The sequence below is a fragment of the Vulpes lagopus genome, chromosome 6 (assembly GCF_018345385.1).
Source record: "Vulpes lagopus strain Blue_001 chromosome 6, ASM1834538v1, whole genome shotgun sequence".
Taxonomy (NCBI): Eukaryota; Metazoa; Chordata; class Mammalia; order Carnivora; family Canidae; genus Vulpes; species Vulpes lagopus.
In genome coordinates this window covers 29,245,226-29,273,115 of record NC_054829.1, presented here as the reverse complement: position 1 = coordinate 29,273,115, position 27,890 = coordinate 29,245,226, and the positions used below count along the sequence as shown (strand labels likewise).

At 39.0% G+C, this 27,890-nt stretch overlaps 1 protein-coding gene across 1 annotated transcript; it reads left to right on the top strand.

Moving 5' to 3' along the window:
- Window positions 1-346: 346 nt before the first annotated feature.
- On the top strand, window positions 347-27,409 carry LOC121493769 (rho GTPase-activating protein 20-like). Its single transcript, XM_041760010.1, has 7 exons — window positions 347-539; window positions 7,929-8,078; window positions 10,516-10,557; window positions 17,820-17,904; window positions 21,489-21,613; window positions 24,207-24,267; window positions 27,004-27,409. Exons 1-5 carry the CDS (start codon window positions 361-363, stop codon window positions 21,528-21,530), a joined length of 498 nt encoding a protein of 165 aa, XP_041615944.1. The 5' UTR covers window positions 347-360; the 3' UTR covers window positions 21,531-21,613; window positions 24,207-24,267; window positions 27,004-27,409.
- Window positions 27,410-27,890: the final 481 nt, after the last annotated feature.

The window sequence follows — 27,890 nt, the reverse complement described above, 5'->3', positions numbered from 1 at the left end:
ATTCTTCACACATTGCTTTATTTTATATTAGGCCACAAGTTGTCCAGTTTGTTGTTGTTCATTCACCTTCTTGTAATCTGCTCTACCTTTGGCTTCTTGGCTCTCGCCTACCTAATGGCTCACGATTAGCTTGGCTGCTTTTCTCCACCACACCTCTAAGTGTGAACTGTCCTCCTCCTGCATCAGTTCCCCAAGTGACCTCACCTCTTTCTATAGCTTTCTGTAACTCAGGGATCCCTGATTCTGAGCTCTGGAGCTCTGCTTTGGGGGTTGAGACTAAATTTTAGTGTTGTGTGAACCTTGACACTTGGCATTAAACTATATTGTGTATTTGACTAGTAACTAGCTGCTCTGTGTTTGATGTGTTGCAGGAAGTGCTCGTCTGTGGAGGTGGACACCCACAGCGAAAGCACTACATCATCTGAGGGTGCCACTCGTACCGTGCTCATCCATGGCCCCGTTGAGCTCAAGAAAGGCTGGTGGAGGCAGAAGCGGCAGCTTTTCTTGTACAGCGATTCGTTGCTGATGTCTAATACCAAGTAGGTGTACCATGTTTCGTGCTCTTGTGATTCTCAAAAAAATTGCATTCCCATTGACCCTTAGTATAAGAAAACATTACATTTTTTTTTCCTTTTGTGTTTGCCTATGCTTGAATCCTTCATTCCACGAGTACTTCTGGAGGTCTTGTTTGTGTCATGTCCCTGCAGTGAATGCAATTGACAATGTGACAGGCCAGTGTCTCTCCTGCCTGGGACTTACAAATGATAAAAATAAGAGGGGGAATGATAATGATTAGTGCTACTGATAGAAGGTGGATAGGGGGCTGTGTGGAGAGGGTGGGAACGTATTAAAGAGGAAGAGTGTAGCAGGGCCTCTCTGAGGTGGAGCATTAAAACCAAATCTATGAGAGGAGAAGCAGCCACATTCCCAGACAATGTGCCTGAGCCGTCGAGGTTGAGGGACTTGCAGGCCTACATGGGTACAATTTGACCCCTCAAAGAGAAGGGCTCAGGGAAGCCTGATTTGACTAGAGCCCAGAGCGTGGGCCATGCTATCAGATATGATACTGTGCTCAGGTTTAGTCACACAGGGTCTTCACAGGCCATGGTAAAAAAAAAAAGTGGAAATATTTTGCCGAAGGATTTTTAACTAGGGGACTGACCAAATCTTATTTATATTTCTAGCAAATTTTTCTGACTGTTGGTAGATAATAGATGGATGGGTAAGCAAGAGTAGAAGCAGGGAGACTAGTTAGGGGAGGCAATAGCCCTGATGGATGGTATCAGGGCTCTATCTTAGCAGTTTAGTAAAAAGGAAAGATGGAGCAGGGTAGCCCTGGTGGCTCAGGGGTTTAGCGCTGCCTTTAGCCCAGGGCTTGATCCTGGAGACTTGGGATCGAGTCCCACGTCAGGCTCTTCAGGGGGCCTGCTCTCCCTCTGCCTATGTCTCTGCTTCTCTCTCTCTCCTCTCTGTGTTTCTCATGAATAAATAAATAAATCTTTTAAAAAAAGATGGAGCAGATAGATGGAATGTAGGAGAAAGAATCAACTGTGTGCACTTTCCTCTCAACCCTGAACACAAATGCATCAAATATCCAGTCTAGAACATGATGATTGCTCAGTAAATGTCTGGGAGCAGGTCATGGAAGGTCCCCTGTTTACTTACTCCATCTCTGTTTGCATTATTCACAAAACATGGAAGACGAAGAAGACTCCCACAAACAAAATATCAAGAAGTGTTTTGGTCATGAGAAAAGACTAACCCCCTGTTTTTTACTGCCTTCACCCTAGATCCCAGTTATGCCATGTCCTAGGTAAGACATGCTAGTAATAATTTGGCAAAATGCTATACTCATCTGAGTTACATTAATAATTTATCAGGGGCTTACTACATGTCAGATATTATGCTAAAAAGCTTTATGTACCTAATTTTGTCCAACCTTACAACTACCCTGCGAGATGGGATTATTTTTATTTTGGAGAACCTTGATGCTCAGAGTTCTAATGCTGCCCAGGTTACCACATTAGTAATTGACAGAGTCTACATTTGAAATTAGGTCTATTTATTTCAAAGCACAGGCTTTTATTCACTATGTGGTGCTACCACTTCTATTCTCTCTTTTCTCCTGAATTTCATAGAACATTCCATGAACACCTAGATTCTTTAATTTTTTTTTTTTTAATTTTTATTTATTTATGATAGTCACAGAGAGAGAGAGAGAGAGGCAGAGACACAGGCAGAGGGAGAAGCAGGCTCCATGCACCGGGAGCCTGACATGGGATTCGATCCCGGGTCTCCAGGATCGCGCCCTGGGCTAAAGGCAGGCGCTAAACCGCTGCGCCACCCAGGGATCCCAGATTCTTTAATTATTGAAATCAACCCTTCCTTTACATTGAGTGAACAACTAACTCCAGTCTGCTTGGTAAGAAATAGATCAGAACGCTTAGTGAATTGAAAAATGAAGGAAATATAGGTATCAAAAAAATCAGAGGCAAAGATAGCAGTAAAATATATTTGAGATTAGGGAAGTTGCCCATAGATGTAACCTTGAAGGTGGTGATGTCCTAAGGAGGACAAAGAGAAAAAGAATGTCCAGGCCTTGGCATGAGGTCCATATGAAAGACTCTCCTCCTCCTGACAGAGGGCCAAGTCATTATTTTAAAAATGCAGACTAGTTACCATTCTCTTTATTTAACCAAGGTGAGTATGGGAGACCAAAATATGTGGGATGCACGCTGGGAACCACACTAGGTACGTCACAGATGCCTCACCCACCTGGGTTGCTCAGTGATTGAGCATCTGCCTTTGGCTCAGGTCGTGATCCCTGTATCCTGGGATCGAGTCCCACATCAGCTTCCCCACAGGGAGCCTGCTTCACCCTTTGACTGTGTCTCTACCTTTCTCTGTGTATCTCTCATGAATAAATAAAATTCTTCTCACAGTCCTCCGAGGCCAGTATTTTTTATCATCCACAGGCTGCAGAGATGAAAATGGGGACAGAGGAAGTCTCAGAAATGGCCCAGTCATACAAAGGGAAATCATACAAGAGATTCCATCCCGGGCCTGCCTTCATCACAAGGCCATGTTCCTCCTCCCATACCATGTTGTACCCTTCCATCCTTAGCCCAAGAGACATGCTAACAAATAGCAAACTCATTTCCTGGTTGTTAGGACCTTGCAGACCAGTCATATTCAATTTATAAGAGGAATATGTTCGTCTTTTTTTTTTTTCATCTTTGTAATTATTATAGCATTTAGGAAGAGGAGAAGACTTTCCTTTTCTTACTAGAACCATTTATTGTCCTGGGTGCTGCTTACCTCTCAGCGGGTTTTACAGAGCCTACGATGTTCTGCTAAAAAGATTTTTATATAAAGACAGTGTTCTTTTTCCACTAGAGAGTTGCATCTATTGAAGGGCTGAATTTTTATTTCGAGTGGTTCATTATGACAAAACAAGTTGAACATTTTTCATCTTTCACATATTGCTTTTGAGATATGTCCTTATGTCTACTCAAGGGTTTTTATGTGACAAAATCTTTATCAATTTTTTGTTAAAAAAATTTGTTCTTTGAAAGAGACTCAGCTCCCAAAAGATTATCTTATATACTTTATATATACATTGGTAATATTAGAAAATGTAAGTGATCACAGGCATTTGAATTTCATTTTTAAGCCAAGATCTTTGATATAGAGAGAACACAGATTTTTAGAATTCCGAGTTCGGGATATCATCACGGTCAGGTTCTGGTGAGAGCTCTTTTTCTGCTTGCACATGGCCACCTTCTCACTTATACCCCAAGGTATTTCCTCAATGCATGTATGTACACACATACAGATCTCTCCCACTTCTTACAAGGCCATCCATCATACTGGATTAGGACCTTACCTTGATGATCCCATTTAAACTTAATTACCTTCAAAAGCTCTTATCTCCAAACATGATGATACTGGCAGAGAGGGCTTTATGGTAAGATGGCGGGAAAACAGTGGGAGGGAGACACAGTTTCATCCATAGCAGTAGCAAGCAGCACTTAATGCTTGCCACAATCTTTACAAAACTACTATGAGATCATTCCCACAGTAAATATTTGGGTATATTTATGATCACTGTTAATATTAAAAAAAAAAATTACCTTTTTTTTCTAGAAGGAAACAACTAAAAAGGAATAGCCCCTGAAATACCAAACAAATTTCATCCTTGTCATGCCTTGCTCTTACATGGAGGAATCAATACCCTCAATCAATCTATTCAAATTAATAATCTGAGTTTAGTGCCTAATTTTCCCAATTAGCTATAAAAAGGGGGTAGGGTGACCCAGGTTCCATTTTACCTCAGCTCACCCTCAGGCTTCAGCTGGAGACTGTCTCATCTTTAGGTTGACACTACAGAACTTAACAGAAATTGAATAAATAGTTGATTATTTTCTACCTATTTTTTTGGTCAGAATTAGCGAATTTTGGCTTGTGAAATAATGAGGGGAATTAAATATTTGTTTCTTCACAAAGAAATTCTGTTTCTCCAGTTGTACAAGATGTTAATAATAGTGAAAATTGTTTGGGGATTTTTGTCACTTCTTTCATACACTAGAAACTTGTGTTCACAAGAATTGAAGTCAAATGGAACCTTCCTTATCATTTTTGATATTCATAGAATAGTAAGTTATTTTTCAAATAAAAATTACTTTAAAAATTAAAGTACTTAAAAGTACTTTAAAAATTAAAATAAAAATTACTTTATTTTTAAGAACAGTATCTACTTGGGGCCCTTGGGTGGCTCAGTGTTTGAGTGTCTGCCTTTGGCTTAGGTCATGATCCCGGGGTCCTGGGATCAAGTCCCTCACCAGGCTTCCCACAGAGAGCCTGCTTCTCTCTCTGCCTATGTCTTTGCCTCTCTCTCTGTCTCTCATGAATAAATAAATGAAGTCTTTAAAAAAGAGAGAATAGTATCTATTTGATAAAATATTAAGATATTTGTACTAGTAGAAACCTGTGAAGAATTTAGAAAAAGGGACTGAACTTAGCTCACACCCTCTTTAGACATCACATTCCTCATTCTTAGTTATTAAAGAACATAGAAATGAAATAAAAAATGAATTTAATTTGGTCAAAAGATGAAGATGACTATTAACTCACTGTCAGTGAAATGACAAATAGTTACAGAATAGACTGTGACCCCTGCTCCCAACATTTGTAAGAGAATACCTCTATCTTAGAACAGAGGAAATCTCCTTAGAATCCCACAAAACTCCACAGTTCACTGGGGCTTAACATCTGGCATAAAGTTTAAGGTAGTGGAAAGCAAGAAGGACATCTATCATGTTAATACAACTATAATAAAGGACAATTTTTAGAAATAAAAACTGCAGTTCTCCTCCTCTTCCTTCTTCTTGAGTCAGTTTACAGTAGATTAACACTTCCTAATTTCTGCTGAGATAATCCAGTTGGGTCAGTGATTGAAATTAAAGAAACACATTAAGACCGTAGAAGAATCTATTGAAGTATAAAGCTTTGTTGTAACACATTTTAAAAATTTCCAAGCTAGCAACTGGCTTTATTAATATAATGCCTTGAGATTTATCCTCTCACTCCCAAGATAAATCCCATGAGAAAGCCTGATGGCTCTGGGGACAGAAATGAGGCTGAGGGTAGGAAAGATGAAAAGGTTACTTCATGGCCAAGTAGTTACAAACATGGGCTTATGAGTTAGGCTGTCTGGGTTCCTGCGTTTGACAACTTATTTAAACTTTCTGTGAGTTTCCTTATTTGCAAAATGGAGCTAATAGAGACCATCTAGTGTAGTTGCTTGAAGATTAAATTTTTTATACTTATATTTATAAAATATTTATTTATTTATTTTTTAAAGATTTTACTTTTTTTTTTTTTTTATTTACTTATGATAGTCACAGAGAGAGAGAGAGAGAGAGGCAGAGACACAGGCAGAGGGAGAAGCAGGCTCCATGCACTGGGAGCCCGACGTGGGATTCGATCCCGGGTCTCCAGGATCGCGCCCTGGGCCAAAGGCAGGCGCCAAACCACTGCGCCACCCAGGGATCCCCTTATAAAATATTTAGAACAGAGCTTGGCATATGATAAGTGTTCAAAATGTTATAGGAGAGTAGAAACCACGCTCTGGCTCTAGGATAATTCCTTGGTTCAACTAATCCTTGTGCTTTATTGAACTAAGGTTGTTGGATGGCTTTTTCCAGGTCAATGTATTTGGAAGTTTCCACACAGGATCTTAGGTGTCTGTATATACACAGATACCTATATTAGAAAGAAAAAAATCTGTAAAAACAAGCAGATATCTGTCTATAATTCCCCTTGGCCATATATTTTTGATGTGACAATGCCTTTGGAATTACTCTCTAGAAAAATGATTTTATCTGTTAATTGATTATGTTCCATAAAAATCTTCAAGCACACAGGTACAGGTACTTGGGTGTAATGTTGAAATAAAAAAAATGTTGAAATAAAAAAAATGTGGAAAGATGTTGGTATCCATCATATTTATATTCATTGTGTCCTAAGCTTTGAATCTAGATTATCCTTCAGGTGGGCTTCCTGAAAGATTATTTTTATTTCATAAATCCCATTGAAGAGTTTTAGCTTTAATTGTTCCATGAATCAGTGGAGTCATAGGGATTTTTGCACATGAAGTGTCTTTCATCTCAGTTTAGTTCAGTGTTTTCCACATGTGTTTCTGATTAGTAAGGAGTTCCAGAGTGGAGGATCCAAGTTCCCCAGGCATCCCTTATAGGACTTGTAACTATTTAAATCTCAAGCACACCTGTGAGTCAAAGTTGTGAATTAACCAAATTAATTAATTAATCAACCAAAATAAATCAATGGTGGTTTTCATCTTTAAGGTCAAAGAAGATTAGGCAGAAATTATCAAAAATCCGTTTCTCCCCTTCTGACTCCTCAGAGAAATGGGAAGTATCCATGACTTACATATAAGACCTCCAGACCACTGATCTGGGATTGACTGATGGACGGATGGATGGATGGATGGATGGATGATTTTTCAGTCGGGCTCAGTCTGTAGGCTAACAGTTTTTTCGTTTTAGCCAGAATGTAAGGGAAAATGGTATGGACAAAATTTTAAGAAGGGAAATTGAAAATAACCTATGCTTTAAAGGCTAGAAAATCTATTTTTTTAATTAAGATTGAAAGTAACTTTTAAATCTTTCTGATCCGAGCTTTTGTTTGTTTGTTTGATTTCATCTCTCTCTCTCACACTCTTTAAAAGATTTATCTGTTTGTTTATTTATTTATTTATTTATTTATTTATTTATTTATTTTAGAGAGCAAGCATGAGCAGGGGGAGGGGCAGAGGGAGAAAGGAAGCAGACTCCTCATTGAGTGGGGAGCCCTACACAGGGGCATGATCTCAAGAGCCTGAGATCATGGCCCAAGCTGAAACCAAGAGTTGGATGCTTAACTGAATGAGCCACCTAGGTGCCCCTGGTTTGTCTCTCTTAAGAAAAAAATTGTATAACTATTTTTATAAGTCATGTATCAGGTGTATCAAACACTTTTTGAAGTATGCAAGTCATAAATGAATAATTAACTGCAATAATAGCCATAAAAATTATGTGTAATAAGTAACAAATCCAGCAATAGCAAGTGAATTAATGGTTTTCTTACAAAGCTCTAAAATATACAGTGGTTACTCAACACTCACCATTCAAAAATATGGCTATTTGCTGCCATTAGAGTAAGTGTTTTCAGGCTTCCAAGCCAGAGTTTGCTCAACACACACATTGCAAAGGCCCATGTAACCATTTGCTGTGCGTGCACAGAGAGTAACAGAAATGCGGGAGGCACGATTTGCCCTGGAACAGTGAGAACTGGTCTCTAATGAGCACAGCTGCTCCCATAACATTTTTGAAATGAACTAACAGAGGTCCTGTTTGGGATCTTTCTAGGTATAATAAAAACTTTAAGATGAAAAAGAAAATACCACTGAACACTATGTGGATTGCCAACTGCATGGATATAGTGGGAGATGCCAACATCCGTTCTGGGAGGTCCTTTGTGTTGGGCTGCCGCACGGTAAACTTCGTGGCCACCTTCAGGTAAGACCGATGGTTTGGTGTCCTGTATTTACATGGCTTGTAAAGGATAACATTGTAATCTATTGTCTCCCAAGCTGGTGACTCACTTTTTGACCTCCCATGACACTTGTTTTGCCTTGTACTCTGCCTAAGAAGGTGCTTATATCCACATGAAAGCAAGTAGATAATGTATAGTGGGAACTACTGGAGTAATTTCCTTCGGTTTTGATCAATGGTTTTTCAAATGGGCTCTAGCCACTTGAGGAGTTAGGTGTTCTAGTTATGTGGAAGGAGAATCAACAGAGTGAGGTCTCCTCTCCTGTATCCTGCCCTCTGATTCCCAGGGAGTATCTGCATTTTTAAATCACCAGAAAAGATTTCTTGAGCAAGTACTGTTAAAGGGTCCAATTAAACTTGAAAGATTGCTTTTACACTCCCAAGTTAATTCCCTTAACAATAGTATGTAATTATACAAATAAATTGATCACATCATTGAATACTAGGTTGCCTGAATTGCTGTGTACAGATTATCTCAGTTGGTGACAATCTAAAACAAAAATATGATTCCATTGAGTAGAGGTTAGTTGTGTAAGACACATTCTTAGGCTGACATGAGGATGGGGAATGTGGCTCTTGACCCTGGATATCCTGAGCAGCCACCTCTGAGTTTACAGGGATCATGCCACACTTGCATCTCTGTTTGAAACATCCACACCCCAAGCTTCATTCCTGTTTTATGCAGTTGCACTTAACACACTGCTTTCTTCTCCTCACCCCACTCCACCAAAATCTCACACGTCATCATAAAGGTAAGACAACAAAAATGTTTACAAGTTGTTAATTTATTAATCCTATAATGCAGCTGTTGACAATGAAAAACTTTCAAATATTATTGAGAAGAAACATGTATTTATTTCCTCTCTGCATGTCTTCTTTTCCATAAAGATCATCAGTTCCCATTGCTTAATATCTTCTCCAGGTTGCAAGTGGAAGGAAACAGTTTCAAATGGGAATATATAAAGTGTTTGGTAGGGGAGTGTCCAAGATATTTTTTTTCCCCCTAATAGGAAAATATGGAAGCAAAAGGCTGTATAAATACATAGAAGGCATTTATAACAACTCCTGGCACCTAATGCTTTTGTTATTGATTATTATTACTGTTCTGCAGATTGGCATGAGTAACTAGAAGCTGTGTCTACGCACCTAGGCAGGTTGGGACACTAAATGGGCATTCTACTTTCTTGATGTGACAGGTCCTGAAATGGTGCTGGAGGGGGTGGGGAGCAGTGTTGCTGGTAGAACTATAGAATGTGGCAGCCACCATGGACAGTTTGATGGCTCCTCAATAAGTGAAACAGAATTACATATGACCTTCAGACACATATGCAAGAGAAAGGAAAGCATATGTCCACGCAAAAATTAATACACAAACTTTTGTAGCAGCATTGTTGACAACGAAAGAAGGAAAGAAAGAGAAAAAGAAAGAAAGAAAGAAAGAAAGAAAGAGAAAGAAAAGAAAAAGGAAGGAAAGGAAAGGAAAGAAAGAAAGAAGAAACAAACCAAGTGTTTATCAACAAATATACAAAACGTGGTACAGGAGCTAGGGATAGGAGGGAAGGGAGAGTGACTGCTTAATAGACACATGTTTGCTTTGGGGTGATAAAAATGTTCAGTCACGATGGTTGCACAAAACGGTGAATATACTAATTGTCACTAATGGTCAGTTTTCTTTTATGTGTAATTTACCACAATAAAAAAAATGCTGGTAAGTGATAAGTCCACGTGTTAATGAGCCTTAAGACATTTGCAACTTTGGATATTAAATGCTGTGAAAATTTTAGCAGAGAAAATACTGATCTTTAGTAATTTTGCATCAGTGGATTGATCTTTCTCAGAAGATCACAGTGATGAAGAATAAGGTTTTTAGGAACTAACTTAACATATCACAATCTGCCATATGTAAAAAGAAATAAAAATATTACAGGTGTTTTTTCCTAAAAAGATATTCTTGTTTCTGAGCCAAGACGGTTCCATCAAACTGCTGAATTTCTTAAATGTGATTTAATTTGAATGGTAATATTCTTTATATCCAAATAGCCCTTGCAACTGCAGGAACACTCTGAGCTATAATTAAACCTTTTCCAGTTATGGAAACTAAATATCAAAGTGGTTAACAACGTGCCTGTGATCACCTAGCTTGCATCACATAGTCACAATTAAGTTTTCAGATTTGAAATCAACTTTTCTTCCTCTTTAGGATCTACTTCCCATTGCTTTAATACCACTCTCAAAAGAGTGGAGTCCATCAAAAGCCCAACTCTAAGGGGAGTACAATTTACACATCCACATCCCTTAAGAACGGGCTGCTGATATTTTTAATCTGGAATGGTGATCTTAATATGTTAGTAGGAGTATTGTACGTTCCTCAATTTTTTTCTTCTCATTTTTTAAATTGCAGTTCTTCGGAACGAAAGGAAAAATGGCGTTCTTACCTTCAAAGGTATTTTGTCAGTATACTTATTAAAAGTCTTTAACCCATGATGAAAACATGTAAATCTCTTCAAAGCAGTGCCCCCGGGGGGAGGGGCAAGATGGCGGAGGAGTAGGGTCTCCAGGTCACCTGTCCTCAACAAATTACCTAGAAAACCATCCAATCATCCTGAAAATCTACGAATTCGGCCTGAGATTTAAAGAGAGACCAGCTGGAACGCTCCAGTGAGAAGAGTTCGTGCTTCTATCAAGGTAGGAAGACGGGGAAAAAAGAAATAAAGGAACAAAAGGCCTCCAAGGGGGAGGGGCCCCGCGAGGAGCCGGGCTGAGGCCGGGGCGAGTGTCCCCAGGACAGGAGAGCCCCGTCCAGGAGGAGCAGGAGCTGCACCAACCTTCCCCGCGGAAAGGGGCTCGCAGGGAGTTGGAGCAGGACCCAGGAGGGAGCGGATGCCCTCGGGCTCCCTGGGACAGTAACAGAGGAACTGCGCCCCGGAGATGCGCCGAGCTCCCTAAGGGCTGCAGCGCTCGGCGGGACCCGGAGCAGCTCGGAGGGGCTCGGGCGGCGGCTCCGCGGAGGGGGCTGCGGGGCTCCGGGAACAGCTCGGAGGGGCTCGGGCGGCGGCGAGAATCCACCAGCGCAGGCCCCGTAGCACAGGGCGCCGGGACACAGCCCAGGATCCGGCCTCCCCCGGGACAGGCAGAGGCCGGGAGGGCCCAGGACAGCAAGGACGCTCCTGCCTGGAACTGAGCAGATCAGCGGCCCCGCCCGGGAGCCCCCAGGCCCTGCAGACGGAGAGCCCCGGAGCTACTGCGGGGGCTGACTCCAGGGTCCCAGAGCTGCCCCCGCCACTGTGGCTTCCTCCCAGGGCCTCACGGGATAAACAACCCCCACTGAGCCCTGCACCAGGCAGGGGCAGAGCAGCTCCCCCAAGTGCTCACACTGAGAATCAGCACAGCAGGCCCCTCCCCCAGAAGACCAGCTAAAGGGACCAGTTCCAAGGGAAGTCAAGGGACTTAAAGTATACAGAATCGGAAGATACTCCCCCGTGCTTTTTTTTTGTTTTTGTTTTTGTTTTTTTTTGTTTTTTGTTTTGTTTTGTGCTTTTTTTTCTCTTTCTTCTTGATTTCTGATTGCTTCCCCCACCCCCCCTTTTTTTTCTTTTTTCTCCTTTCTTTCTTTTTCTTTCTTTTTCTTCTCTTTTTCCCCTTTTTTTTCTTCTTTCTCTTTTTTCTTTTTCTCTTTTCTTTCCTTCTCTCTCTTTTTCTCCTTTTCCCAATACAACTTGTTTTTGGCCACTCTGCACTGAGCAAAATGACTAGAAGGAAAACCTCACCTCAAAAAAAAAGAATCAGAAACAGCCCACTCTCCCACAGAGTTACAAAATATGGATTACAATTCAATGTCAGAAAGCCAATTCAGAAGCACTATTTTACAGCTACTGGTGGCTCTAGAAAAAACCATAAAGGACTCAAGAGACTTCATGACTGCAGAATTTAGATCCAATCAGGCAGAAATTAAAAATCAATTAAATGAGATGCAATCCAAGCTAGAAGTCCTAACGACGAGGCTTGACGAGGTGGAAGAACGAGTGAGTGACATAGAAGACAAGTTGATGGCAAAGAGGGAAACTGAGGAAAAAAGAGACAAGCAATTAAAAGATCATGAGGATAGATTAAGGGAAATAAATGACAGCCTGAGGAAGAAAAACCTACGTTTAATTGGGGTTCCTGAGGGCGCCGAAAGGGACAGAGGGCCAGAATATGTATTTGAACAAATCATTGCTGAAAACTTTCCTAACCTGGGAAGGGAAACAGGCATTCAGATCCAGGAAATAGAGAGATCCCCCCCTAAAATCAACAAAAACCATTCAACACCTCGACATTTAATAGTGAAGCTTGCAAATTCCAAAGATAAGGAGAAGATCCTTAAAGCAGCAAGAGAAAAAAAGTCCCTGACTTTTATGGGGAGGAATATTAGGGTAACAGCAGACCTCTCCACAGAGACCTGGCAGGCCAGAAAGGGCTGGCAGGATATATTCAGGGTCCTAAATGAGAAGAACATGCAACCAAGAATACTCTATCCAGCAAGGCTCTCATTCAAAATGGAAGGAGAGATAAAGAGCTTCCAAGACAGGCAGGAACTGAAAGAATATGTAACCTCCAAACCAGCTCTGCAAGAAATCTTAAGGGGGACTCTTAAAATTCCCCTTTAAGAAGAAGTTCAGTGGAACAATCCACAAAAACAAGGACTGAATAGATATGATGACACTAAACTCATATCTATCAATAGTAACTCTGAACGTGAACGGGCTTAATGACCCCATCAAAAGGCGCAGGGTTTCAGACTGGATAAAAAAGCAGGACCCATCTATTTGCTGTCTACAAGAGACTCATTTTAGACAGAAGGACACCTACAACCTGAAAATAAAAGGTTGGAGAACCATTTACCATTCAAATGGTCCTCAAAAGAAAGCAGGGGTTGCCATCCTTATATCAGATAAATTAAAATTTACCCCAAAGACTATAGTGAGAGATGAAGAGGGACACTATCTCATACTCAAAGGATCTATCCAACAAGAGGACTTAACACTCCTCAATATATATGCCCCGAATGTGGGAGCTGCCAAATATTTAAACCAATTAATAACCAAACTCAAGAAATACCTTGATAATAATACACTTATACTTGGTGACTTCAATCTAGCTCTTTCTACCCTGGATAGGTCTTCTAAGCACAACATCTCCAAAGAAACGAGAGCTTTAAATGATACACTGGACCAGATGGATTTCACAGATATCTACAGAACTTTACATCCAAACTCAACTGAATACACATTCTTCTCAAGTGCACATGGAACTTTCTCCAGAATAGACCACATACTGGGTCACAAATCGTGTCTGAACCGATACCAAAAGATCGGGATAGTCCCCTGTATATTCTGAGACCATAATGCCTTGAAATTAGAACTTAATCGCAACAAGAAGTATGGAAGGACCACAAACACGTGGAGGTTAAGGACCATCCTGCTAAAAGATGAAAAGGTCAACCAGGAAATTAAGGAAGAATTAAAAAGATTCATGGAAACTAATGAGAATGAAGATACAACCGTTCAAAATCTTTGGGATGCAGCAAAAGCAGTCCTGAGGGGGAAATACATCGCAATACAAGCATCCACTCAAAAACTGGAAAGATCTCAAATTCAAAAGCTCACCTTACACATAAAGGAACTAGAGAAAAAGCAACAAATAGAACCCACCCCCAGCAGAAGAAGACAGTTAATTAAAATTCGAGCAGAACTCAATGATATCGAGACCAAAAGAACTGTGGAACAGATCAACAGAACCAGGAGTTGGTTCTTTGAAAGAATTAATAAGATAGATAAACCATTAGCCAACCTTATTAAAAAGAAGAGAGAGAAGACTCAAATTAATAAAATCATGAATGAGAACGGAGAGATCACTACCAACACCAAGGAAATACAAACGATTTTAAAAACATATTATGAACAGCTCTACGCCAATAAATTAGGAAATCTAGAAGAAATGGATGCATTCCTGGAAAGCCACAAACTACCAAAACTGGAGCAGGAAGAAATAGAAAACCTGAACAGGCCAATAACCAGGGAGGAAATTGAAGCAGTCATCAAAAACCTCCCAAGACACAAGAGTCCAGGGCCAGATGGCTTCCCAGGGGAATTCTATCAAACGTTTAAAGAAGAAATCATACCTATTCTACTAAAGCTGTTTGGAAAGATAGAAAGAGATGGAGTACTTCCAAATTCGTTCTATGAGGCCAGCATCACCTTAATTCCGAAACCAGACAAAGACCCCACCAAAAAGGAGAATTACAGACCAATATCCCTGATGAACATGGATGCAAAAATTCTCAACAAGATACTAGCCAGTAGGATCCAAAAATACATTAAGAAAATTATTCACCATGACCAAGTAGGATTTATCCCCGGGACACAAGGCTGGTTCAACACTCGTAAAACCATCAATGTGATTCATCATATCAGCAAGAGAAAAACCAAGAACCATATGATACTCTCATTAGATGCAGAGAAAGCATTTGACAAAATACAGCATCCATTCCTGATCAAAACCCTTCAGAGTGTTGGGATAGAGGGAACTTTCCTCGACATCTTAAAAGCCATCTACGAAAAGCCCACAGCAAATATCATTCTCAATGGGGAAGCACTGGGAGCCTTTCCCCTAAGATCAGGAACAAGACAGGGATGTCCACTCTCACCACTGCTGTTCAACATAGTTCTGGAAGTCCTCGCCTCAGCAATCAGACAACAAAAAGACATTAAAGGCATTCAAATTGGCAAAGAAGAAGTCAAACTCTCACTCTTCGCCGATGACATGATACTCTACATAGAAAGCCCAAAAGCCTCCACCCCAAGATTGCTAGAACTCATACAGCAATTTGGTAGCGTGGCAGGATACAAAATCAATGCCCAGAAATCAATGGCATTTCTATACACTAACAATGAGACTGAAGAAAGAGAAATTAAGGAGTCAATCCCATTTACAATTGCACCCAAAAGCATAAGATACCTAGGAATAAACCTAACCAAAGAGGTGAAGGATCTATACCCTAAAAACTATAGAACACTTCTGAAAGAAATTGAGGAAGACACAAAGAGATGGAAAAATATTCCATGCTCATGGATTGGCAGAATTAATATTGTAAAAATGTCAATGTTACCCAGGGCAATTTATACGTTCAATGCAATCCCTATCAAAATACCATGGACTTTCTTCAGAGAGTTAGAACAAATTATTTTAAGATTTGTGTGGAATCAGAAAAGACCCCGAATAGCCAGGGGAATTTTAAAAAAGAAAACCATAGCTGGGGGCATCACAATGCCAGATTTCAGGTTGTACTACAAAGCCGTGGTCATCAAGACAGTGTGGTACTGGCACAAAAACAGACACATAGATCAATGGAACAGAATAGAGAATCCAGAAGGGGACCCTGAAATGTACGGTCATCTAATATTCGATAAAGGAGGAAAGACTATCCATTGGAAGAAAGACAGTCTCTTCAATAAATGGTGCTGGGAAAATTGGACATCCACATGCAGAAGAATGAAACTGGACCACTCTCTTTCACCATACACAAAGATAAACTCAAAATGGATGAGAGATCTAAATGTGAGACAAGATTCCATCAAAATCCTAGAGGAGAACACAGGCAACACCCTTTTTGAACTCGGCCACAGTAACTTCTTGCAAGATACATCCACAAAGGCAAAAGAAACAAAAGCAAAAATGAACTATTGGGACTTCATCAAGATAAGAAGCTTTTGCACAGCAAAGGATACAGTCAACAAAACTCAAAGACAACCTACAGAATGGGAGAAGATATTTGCAAATGACATATCAGATAAAGGGCTAGTTTCCAAAATCTATAAAGAACTTATTAAACTCAACACCAAAGAAACAAACAATCCAATCATGAAATGGGCAAAAGACATGAAGAGAAATCTCACAGAGGAAGACATGGACATGGCCAACAAGCACATGAGAAAATGCTCTGCATCACTTGCCATCAGGGAAATACAAATCAAAACCACAATGAGATACCACCTCACACCAGTGAGAATGGGGAAAATTAACAAGGCAGGAAACAACAAATGTTGGAGAGGATGCGGAGAAAAGGGAACCCTCTTACACTGTTGGTGGGAATGTGAACTGGTGCAGCCACTCTGGAAAACTGTGTGGAGGTTCCTCAAAGAGTTAAAAATAGACCTGCCCTACGACCCAGCAATTGCACTGTTGGGGATTTACCCCAAAGATTCAGATGCAATGAAACGTCGGGACACCTGCACCCCGATGTTTCTATCAGCAATGGCCACAATAGCCAAACTGTGGAAGGAGCCTCGGTGTCCATCGAAAGATGAATGGATAAAGAAGCTGTGGTTTATGTATACAATGGAATATTACTCAGGAATTAGAAACGACAAATACCCACCATTTGCTTCGACGTGGATGGAACTGGAGGGTATTATGCTGAGTGAAATAAGTCAATCGGAGAAGGACAAACAGTGTATGTTCTCATTCATTTGGGGAATATGAATAATAGTGAAAGGGAATATAAAGGAAGGGAAAAGAAATGTTGGGAAATATCAGGAAGGGAGACAGAACATAAAGACTCCTAACTCGGGGAAACGAACTAGGGGTGGTGGAAGGGGAGGAGGGCGGGTGTTGGAGGGGAATGGGTGACGGGCACTGAGGTGGACACTTAATGGGATGAGCACTGGGTGTTTTTCTGTATGTTGGTAAATTGAACACCAATAAAAATTAATTTAAAAAAAAAGATTATCAACACACACACACAAAAAAAATTTCTCAAGTAAATTTTCTTTTGCATAGGGATGGTTTGCTTTTAGTTATTAATGGAAAGCACAGGCTTTGCTCCCTTCTTTAGCACTCTCTGACCTAAGAGAGGGCTTATCATCTCATTTGTACTTTATGAAAGTTGAATTTGATCACTTATTGTCAACTGATAAGGGAAAGGAGAGTTGGGAGAACAACAAAAAAAAGTTCATAAAACACGACTTCATCCCAGAGTGAACAACTTTTAAAATCTAGGTAGGGCTATGGAAGTGTGAATCTTTGTGCCATTTGTTGTTAAAATAATATGGAATATTATATTTTTGAAATAGAGTAATCAAGTTTTTTAAAAAAAAAAAAAAGCAGTGCCCCCAAACTATGCTCCCTCCGCTTAGTAGAAATTGTTACACTATCCTCCAATAATTCCTTATTTAACTGTACCCTGGCCATTACTACAAATACCTGCTCTCTTTTACATGCATATATTGCTTATTTTTTAAGAAATTCTGGTTATCATTCTCATCTTCCCCCACTCTCCAACCTCACGATTATAGTTAACATTATTCTCAAAACATATATTAAATTTCTGTAAGTGCAGTTTACCCTACTGAGTAATGCTCGAAGCAACTTCTCATTCCTACATTTGAAGGTGCTAATAGGCCCTCTGGTCTGGGCAGGAAAGCTTTGGTGACTGGATCTGCTGGTCAAATCTCACATGACGAGAGTAATCTATTGTTTTCCGAGTCACAACTTATTTTCCTGAAATATTTTTGCATGTTTCCTTTCAACCCAAAATTTGGTTTTGCTGAGCTTATTTATATGCATTTAAAAATAACGAAGTACGTTGAAAATATGAGCAATATAAATCTATTTGAAAGTAAGGTAATTTATCTTACTTTATTTTGGGTTACTTTCGAATTCGATTAGGTACATCATGCTAGCCAAAGTGGAGGAGCAGCCAAAAAGCATTCCCCTCAAAATCTTCACTGAGAACATCAAGAACTGTGCCTGTGTAAGTATTTTTAAGACCAACAATTAAATTCCGAGTTCCTAATTCTGACTGAATGAAACAGATGGAGATAGAGGTGGAGAGACAGAGAGGGAGGAAGCAGTGAGTTGGGGAGAGAGGAAGGAGAGAACAAAAAGATAGGAAGAAGAGAGAATATTTAGAAATGTACCATGCGGAAAAATGTATTTTCCCCCTCTCCATGTACTTCTAAAAACTGCATCCTAGGTAATATGAAGCAAGAGGAATACATACTACAGTGCTTAAGCAAGGAAAGAGTATTGGATGTTAAGTGTCTATAACATTTCTTTGGATCCATCTAATTGCTTATAGTGGCTTGTAATACAGTGATTTAGAATCAACCTTTTTTTTTTTTCCCCAATATCCACCACTTACATACAGAATGGTCTGGATTGTCTCCACAGTTCTTTTTCCCCTCCAGATATTTTATTTGGCATAACCATAAACTCAGAAAAGTTGTAAATATAAAAGTAATATATAAAACACCCCAACACCCCGTATACTCTTTATCTAGATTCATCTATTAGTAACACTTTATTCCATTTTGCTTTATCATTTATTTTCTTTCTCTGTGTCTATTACATGTATGTATATACTTACATTTGAGGGTCATACATATACTATGGCCCTTTTTCCTTAAACCTAAGCATTTTTTAAGAATAAAGATACTCTACAGTTATCACCTTTAGTGCATTTAACCTTGGTAGAATACTTTACTCTGCCATTCCCTTCTCATTTTGTCAGTTGACCTCAATAATGTCTCCTTTCTAGTACAGGATCCACTTAAGGATCAGGTGTTTCATTTAGTAGTTATGTCAAATGAAGAGGAGTTTTGAAAAGTCTTTTGTTCCAAGGAATATCAGGATTGAATTGAACTAAGGGGATGATACTTTTAAGGGATCAGCATATTTCTATTTCATTTTCTTTATACCGTTGGGAGAAAAAAATCAAACCAATTGGCCCAGTTTTGTGTGTAAAATTTGATTTCTGAAATTGTAGTACAGTAGCCAAGACATTTACAGTGATGAACAAGATATTTTGGGTATCTTTAAGTGGTATTTTTTGTGGTGGTTGTTATAGTTTAAAGTAGCTCTAGATCACACAAAACAGTATTTGAAAGTGGAAAAAAGAGGTATTCCTGGCTAAAGCAAAAGCCATGCAAATATTTTTATCTGTTTCTAAGTGCTGGCTAGATGCACTGCATAAAGGAGAAAGAATTCTCTAGTAGCAGAGCGCATTCTTGTCTCTGCCTTTGAAATCAATTGTGGCAGTGATTTACATTCAGGATTTTCCTTGGAAAATTACCTTGAAATTTTTAAAAATCAACTTTATTGAGGTATAGTTTGTACGAAATAAACATTTCTGATGTTCTTCACCCATTCTTAAAGATCCAAGTTTCCCACTGCACTGTTTCATTTCATCGTAGAGAGATGATTCTTAGCATTTCTTGTTGTGCAGAACTGGTGCAAACAGATTTACTTAATTTCTTTTATCTGAATACGGCTTTATTTCACACTGACTCTTGAAGGATATTTTTGGGGATGTAGAATTTTGTTTGCAAACTTTTTCCTTTTAGTCCTTTAGAGATGTTCTGGTCTTTTGGTCTTGATGCTTTCTGATGAGTAGTCTGTGATCATTCAAACATTAATCCTCCGTAGGTGATTTATCATTTTTTCTCTAGCTGCTTTCAAGATTTTCTCTTTCTTTTTGGTTTTTAGCAGTGTGGCTATGAAGTACCTAAGCATGGTTTTCTTTGAATCTGTCCTATTTGACATATTCTGAATTTCTTGAATTTATATATTTGTCTTCGCCAAATTTGGGAAATTTTAATCATTATTACATCAAATATTTTCTTCCTCATTATCTCTCTTTCTCTCCTCCTGACAGTCCCATTCTTTGTATATCAGACTCTTTCATATTGTTCACAGATCCCTCAGGCTTTGTTATTTTTTTCAATCTCCCCCCCCCCTTTTCTTCTTCAGACTGGATAATTTCTAGTATCTATTTTCAAATCACTGACTTCTTTTCGTCATCTCCATTATGCAGTGTAGCCTAGTCAGTAAATTTTTTAAAAATATTTTTCAGATAAAAATTTCTATTTTTAAATATTTTTCCTCTCAAAAAGGGAAAAGTCATAAATACTTATTTCTATACTAAGATGCCTCTATTTTTGTTTATTGTGAGCATATTTTCATTTGTATCATTGAGCATTATTTTAACACCTGTTTTTGGCTAATAGTCTAAGCATCTAGATCATCTCAGGTGTGCCTTCAGCTCTTAAAAATTGATCACATTTTCCTGGTTCTTCATGTTAAGTAACAACAGTTTGAGTCATGAACAAAAACTAACTTTTTCTTTTGAATTATTTCAAAAAATAGTTTATTTTCCTGAAGTTATTTGTTTAGAGAGACTTCTACGTAATGGAATTTGTCTGTTGGGAGAACCTACAACATGCAGGAAAATATACATACATCCCTTGAATTACTATTTGAATTACTATTGAATTACTTTTGGACCATCTGTCATATCCAGTGATTGCATTCAATTCATAAGAAGAAAAATACAATGAAAGGACAAGGAATGAATTACGAAAGAGTTTCTTTTAACTTTGTTTTTAATATTTTCAAGGCCTGTGGGTGTCCACTTGTGCTGTTTGTCTTTATGCAGTTTCCCGAAGGACATAGGCCCCATTGCCTAAAAATGTTATAAAAACTGTATGCATAATAACTGTTCTGGTTACATATTCTCTTATCTTAAAATGACTTTTTGAATTCAGATAGTTTTATAGATATCATCTCAGATTCCTATTAACCCCTTTCAGAAAATTTTCTGTAAACTTTTCCTAGTTGTATGGAGCAGTTTTTCAATGTATGGTCTGATAGAGAGCTATTATAAGTAACTACTCACTGGCAGAGTTGTGAATGGAACATAAACTTCTAACATTTTCAGTCTCATTTCCTAGACTCATTGGTTTTATTTGTTTTAACAGATTTCAACAATGGAAGTCTTAGTAACCATGATGCCTGACACAAACAAAATACGGACTAAATAGTAGTAGTTTTTAAAAAGTGTCTTTCATAGCCAGTTCTTACTCTGATTTTACTGAAACTGACTATGTAATTACAAAGGAACTGAGCCATACTATAAAAACACAACTCAAAAAAAAAAAAAAATAAAAACACAACTCAGTAAGAGAGAATAGTATCTAGTGCCTTTAATACTACCCCCCACCTCCATTTTGGAAATAGTCTTATGGAGCTGAGGGTCACCCCATGTGCCCTCTTGGAATTCTCAGGTTTTCTCTTCCTTGCTTAAGCTGCTGTATTTTGTATGCCACAAATTCTTGGAGGGAAATATATGTTTTACTGACATGTTTCCTACTAGCTCCATGTTATATAAAAAAAATGAAAATATAATTAAGGGATTGTGTTCTACATATGCTTTACTTTGTCATTACCTGAAAACAAGCTTCACCTTTGGAATATGGGTAATAATTTGACAACAATGATTTGGTCACGTGCTTTAGATTTTAAAAAGTTTGTAGCAATTTTTCTTATTTATTTTTACAGTCTGTAACTGTAACAGTGACAAATACAGACACTATCAAATGACACTATCAACATGTTACTACCAATGCTGGGAATAACTATCAGATGACACTATCAACATGTTACTACCAATGCTGGGAATAACCGTAAGTTGCCTACAAACTATTTTTAGTTTAAGAACCAACTTTGACTTTTGAGATTCGTGTGTGTGTGTGTGTGTATGTGTTGTGCACCTCCCATCATAAGACAGCTGATTATTGTAGATAACATAGTCATATTTTGTCCTTCCAAATTTAAAAATTATTTTTTTTTTAATTTTTTTTTTATTTATTTATGATAGTCACAGAGAGAGAGAGAGAGAGAGAGGCAGAGGGAGAAGCAGGCTCCATGCACCGGGAGCCTGACGTGGGATTCGATCCCAGGTCTCCAGGATCGCGCCCTGGGCCAAAGGCAGGCGCCAAACCGCTGCGCCACCCAGGGATCCCTGTCCTTCCAAATTTAGAGATTGAAGGCAGCAAAGCTATAGTATTAGCTTATACATGAGTGCTATTCTTATAGTCCCATTTTAAATTTTCTGCAAATTCAAAGTCATAGCCTAAAATTGGGCTATAATTTTAGAGTGCTAATAACAACATGCAGTTTATTGTGTATATTTTAAATACAGACAATCAAAATGTTTCTAAATTCCTAAATATTTCCTCCTCTATTGGACTCTTCTTTCTGTGTCTTCAATTCTGATACATCCCCATCCCTATTGGCCCTAGTTATCATGCAAGGAAGGACTCAGTCTGTTTAATGAATTCTAAATTACATGATCTGTTGTACATTTTGACATAAAGACTAGATGGCTACAAGCTACCTCCTTTTGATGCAGATCCTGAGGATGAGGCAGCTCATACCCTTTATGAACTGGTAAAGACGAAGACAAGTTCTGAATAAGACCATGGATCTGGGGCATTTGTACATATCACTTTCATCTTGTTTTGGTTTTAACTGTCTGTTCACCTTTATGTTTTGATGGTGCTCGTGTGAGTTGCTGATATCTTTTTATGAAAGAGAAATATATTTGAGGATGAGGTTTTATAAGGGAAAAAAGAGGGACAGTGATAGATGGAGAGAACCAAAGAGAGCACTTGGAAAGCACAGCTTCTTATCTAAAATCCTCTCTAAATGTGACATGACATAATCATAAGATTGTTTGTAAATTCTATCTGACCCAATGGTATAATAAAGCCCTTTAAAATTTCAGAGCAACTAGAATTTGGCAGAAGAAATCAATGACTTCTGTACAAACAACATTTAATAATACATGCAAAATAAAATTGAATTTATATGTACTGACTAAAGCACATCTCTACATACTTTTCTAACCTGTATGCTATATAAACCCTAAGTAAGAATTAAATCCTGGAAAAGAGAGTAAGTGGTTTGAGGGATGAAGTTGGGGAGATTGAGTAATGATATAACTCATTTTATTTCGTGTTTGTGATTTTCTTTGCTTCAAGTGATCAATGTCACTAGGCAAAGAGTTTCTATTTTAATGAAGAACTGGGGCTATTTGGCTTTATGTATACCTGATTTAAGGGATTCCAGCATAGCATTTCCAAACCCTACCCTACCTTATTAGCTCTTACTTCTTATTTGCAACACAATTTTGAGCAGATTTAGCTGTGTGTGTGTGTGTGTGTGTATGTGTGTGTGTGTATCTGTGCCTGTGCCCATGACATTCCTTCATAAGGTGAAGGCCATGATTTTTAATCAAGAGTCAAGAGCAGGGATCCCTGGGTGGTGCAGCGGTTTAGCACCTGCCTTTGGCCCAGGGCACGATCCTGGAGACCTGGGATCGAATCCCACGTCGGGCTTCCTGCATGGAGCCTGCTTCTCCCTCTTGCCTCTGTCTCTGCTTCTCTCTCTCTGTGTGACTATCATGAATGAATAAATAAAATCTTTAAAAAAAAAAAAAAAAAGAGTCAAGGGCAAACATGGGAACTATTACCAAAAATTCCATTTCAAACATTTTTTGCTTTAGTCTCCTGGAAGACTCTTTAAAATAGTTCAGCAATTTTTATAATTTAGAATTGTTTGTTTCAAGTGGGATTTCCAGTATTACTGGGCAATAATTCTGCTGGGAGTAATCGTTTTCTGCATCTGACCTGTTGTCTAGAGTCCTCATCCTTTCTCTCCCTAAAGTGGGGCTTGCCTGCACCAAAGCCAGTGGCTGACTTCCGTCCACTATCTCCTCAAGGTCTCTTGGGCATTTGTCTCCTTTTGCTCAGGGCTGCTGAGCTATTGATGCCTCTCAAGTTGCTTTGCTCAGGAATGGTCATAGCAGAGTATACGGCTCTCTGGACAATATGCATCTCTGGGCAGGGACATTTGGAGACAAAAGCCAGGGTTATCCAAGGAGTCTAGAGACAGCAGAAGAGAGGACTCTGAGATGAGACTTTTCCTCTTAGTAAAGGGACACAAATCTCATTTCTTATGCCATGGGCCACCCACAATGTGGGGGGCTGACTGTACTGTGGTTTCCCGGTCTTTATCAAAAATGACAGTCTGGGACAGTCTATTGGAAGCTGTGAGGGGAGCTAGTTAACAAGTACTATAGCTACCTCCATGGACCAAATACCATTTATCCTGGCCCCAATTCTTTCTTTTTGGAAACACAGATATGCTAAGGAAATGTGTTCTTCAAGTACTGTGAAAGATTTGTTATGACACCTAGTTCTTTTTGTTTCCAAGGGCTCTGAGAAAGACTACCAGCTGTGGGTGAGTTCTGGCAAGGATAAACTTCCACTAATTGGTAAGTGTCAGGGAAAATCTAAGATGGGATTGATTAGGTTCAAAATTGTAACTCTAAGTTTCAAAGTAATGGTTGCTCTTTCTTAAGCCTCAAAATCTTTAAAAGTGAAAATCACATGCATTATTCACTCACATGTTTATTAAATAATTACCAGGTACTGTATCCCAAGCACTGATAACATCTCTTCATTCAGCAGCTATCATCTAGTGAGGGAGAGAAATGTAAATTTTTGTTTCTACTTATTTTTACCTGACAAACAGAGCTGTCTTGAAAAAGTGTGATTATTTATTATTTACTTATTTACTCACTTAGGTATGAAAGCAAAATGGATTGGAATTTTCCCCATACATTTATTTTTCATATTTCAATCTTGAATTCTAGTTCCTAACTACTAAGAAGCCTCTATTTTGTGAGAATCCTCTAAAATTCAGTTATGTCTCTGAATCCAGGTATAGCTATGTATTTAACACCCCTGCCCTGTGCCCAGTTTTCTCTGCATAATAAAGAAAATGAGATAATCACATTTAAACTGCTCTAGTCTTCACTGACGAAATCACCTGCACTTTGTTGTTTCTCAGGTTTTTTCCATCACTGTTCTTAAGGTTATTGATAAACAGATTGCACCTCTTCTAAAATAGTTATTAGCACAAGTTCTCTGAAAAAAAAAAAATCTTTGGATTAACAGAATTGCTTAGTGTTTCCAGTAATGGACGGATTTAAAAAAAAGAAAAATAAGACAGGATCTGTCGCAGACCTTGAAGTATGGTAATGGATGCTAATGGTGACAATAATCTCTTCTAGAAACCTTAAAGCATTCCTTCTTACATGAATTTTTTTTATCCTTTTAATAAACCTGTGAGGCTATGATTCTTTTTCAAATAATCTGGAAATCTAAACAACCAATTTCTTTTTTTCTTTAAACAATTTCTTTCTGCAAAGTATATATTCCCAGTCTTAGACTATAGAGTCACAAAGCACATCACTGAGAACAAAATCCCCCAGTACCACTTCCTGTTTCTTTTATAAATTTATTTTTTATTGGTGCTCAATTTGCCAACATATAGCATAACACCCAGTGCTTATCCCATCAAGTTCCCCCCTTAGTGCCTGTCACCCAGTCACCCCCACCCCCCACCCACCTCCCCTTCCACCACCCCTAGTTCGTTTCCCAGAGTTAGGAGTCTCTCATTTTTTGTCTCCCTTTCTGACACACTTCCTGTTTTGAATTAATGTTGACATCTTTGTAAAAGTTGTTCAGGGGCAGCCCTGGTGGCTCAGCAGTTTAGCACCGCCTTCAGCCCAGGGTGTGATCCTGGAGAGCTGGGATTGACTCCCACTTCGGGCTCCCTGCATGGAGCCTGCCTCTCCCTCTGCCTGTGTCTCTGCCTCTTTCTCTCTCTGTGTTTCTCATGAATGAATAAATAAAATCTTAAAAAAGTTGGTTAGCAGTAAAAAGGAAAAAAGCTAAATACTTATATATTTTTAATGAAGTGCATTAATTTAGATAAAATGATGTAGATGATAACTTTTTAGACTTTGAATAGCTTCACACATGAAAGCAGCTCTAAGGAATCAGAAGAGGCTGTCAGCGTTCATGATGATCCATTAGCAGCATTAAAAATGCATTTTTTTTTAACATACTCTCAATTCGCAATTGTGGATTAACTCCTGGTTATCTAGGTTTGGTTGTATTGCTGTCATAGAAGCTTCTTTTTCCTTAACAGAGGGAAGTCCCTGTGATTCTTGTGAACATTGCATTTATGACAGATGAAAAGAACAGCAAAAGCGCCCTTAGGTACATTCAATAATAAATCTGAAATGACAGAATGAGAATTTTCATTCTATTCTTAAAAAATGAAATCTATATCATAGCATAGGGTCTTTGAGAATTCTCTAGAGAGAAAAAACAATTTAAAGCAAAAAAGAGCAAAACAAATCACTTGGCAGGCAATTCTGGATGGCTCTGGGTGTGGTTTTCTATTCTCTAACCATCGTTCTACAGTTTGCTTCTGGGTTTCCAACTCTGTGCAGCCTTCCTTCTGATCATTGCCTGGCTGGACATCCCTTGGAAGGAGGGCACCATAAAGCATAAGGGCAACCCATCCCACTACTCTAGAGTAGCTCTGGCTCGAGAATTGACAAAAGGAAATTTAAAAAAAAATCTGTTCAACTGACATTATGTCAGAGAGAATAGTGAAGATAGCAATTCTTAATATATATACTCCAAATATTTAAAAAAATATTAACCAAAAAATAAAAATAAAAAATAAAAAATATTAACCACCAATGCTTATTAATAGATTCACTCTGATAAGTTTGTGTGCAGACAAGCATTCCAAAGAATGAATGTAAGGCTCGATGGGGTCAAGTAATTTGGCTAAGATGTATAGATCTAGTTAGTATCAAGGCACAAACTAGAAAACCTTAAATATTCTCAGATAGAAACACAGCAAAAGTCAGCATTGTTTAATGCACTCATGAATATATGTATTCCAAGCAAAGTAACATGCTTTAAAGTTTTTTCTCTTCTTAAAATCTTTCCCTTGGGCACACACTTTGTGTAGAGTGTTCCTGACAAGGGTGCCTATGATGCTCCCTCAGGAGGCCCAGCCTTCTTTATCTAGAAGTCCCAGAAAAATAGCAAAATATACCAGGGTGATGCTTACACTCATGATAAGGTAGGTTTGAGGACAGCCATCACCAACAGCCTGAATATTCAGGTTTATTTCCATACAGGACATGAACATCCCTATGGAATTAAAATGAGCCATCTTCGATCTACTAAACTGCTGCCAAAGGAACCAGAGGACTCCATCTCTCCTTCCACAACTCAGGAGTCCCTCCTTCTGGAGTAGAGGATCACAGAGATGCAAAGCCAGCTGATCCTGAAGCCCAGGCACCGAGCCCAGAACAAGCAAGGGAGAGGTGAGCCACTTGCCTTTCTTCAAGTGCCTTCTCTTGGCTCATGTCTCCATACTTAAAAACAATTCATGACACACAGAATATTCTTTCTGGGTGAGCTATTGTCATCGATGAGGAGGAACAGTATAGGCAAGAATGCAAAACCTACCCTAAATCAAGCTTGGAAAAACTCAAAAGTCTGACAACAAGACCCAACTCATTTCTATGAAGGTGGTTTGCTTGTTTTAAATCTTGTAGGGGGATCCCTGGGTGGCGCAGTGGTTTGGCGCTTGCCTTTGGCCCAGGGCGCGATCCTGGAGACCCGGGATCGAGTCCCACGTCGGGCTCCCGGTGCATGGAGCCTGTTTCTCCCTCTGCCTATGTCTCTGCCTCTCTCTCTGTCTCTCTGTGACTATCATAAATAAATTAAAAAAAAAAAAAAAAAATAGAGTAAATCTTGTAGGTAGACCATTACTCCTTTCTTTCTCTATATCCCCAGAGCACTTTCAAGGCTGCCCTGAGCCATGTCTTGTGCTGAGTAGTATATTCTATATTTAGTTTAATGCGTTGTAGGCAGCATCATTTATATTAAAGTTGAGCAAACTGAAGCTTTAAAATGATGAGCTTCCTAAGTGGCAGAACCAGGATACTTCTGGTGCAGTGCTGGCACTCAAATGAGTGGAGGTGGTGATGCACTCACTACATCCCAGAAAAGCCAAGTG

Bases quoted from the DNA above. Each gene is read 5' to 3' on its own strand.
- LOC121493769 (XM_041760010.1), top strand. From the start codon at position 361: ATGTGTTGCAGGAAGTGCTCGTCTGTGGAGGTGGACACCCACAGCGAA. The intron at 540-7,928 runs GTAGGTGTACCA...GGATCTTTCTAG, and splicing joins TTGCTGATGTCTAATACCAA to GTATAATAAAAACTTTAAGA. The intron at 8,079-10,515 runs GTAAGACCGATG...TTTAAATTGCAG, and splicing joins AACTTCGTGGCCACCTTCAG to TTCTTCGGAACGAAAGGAAA.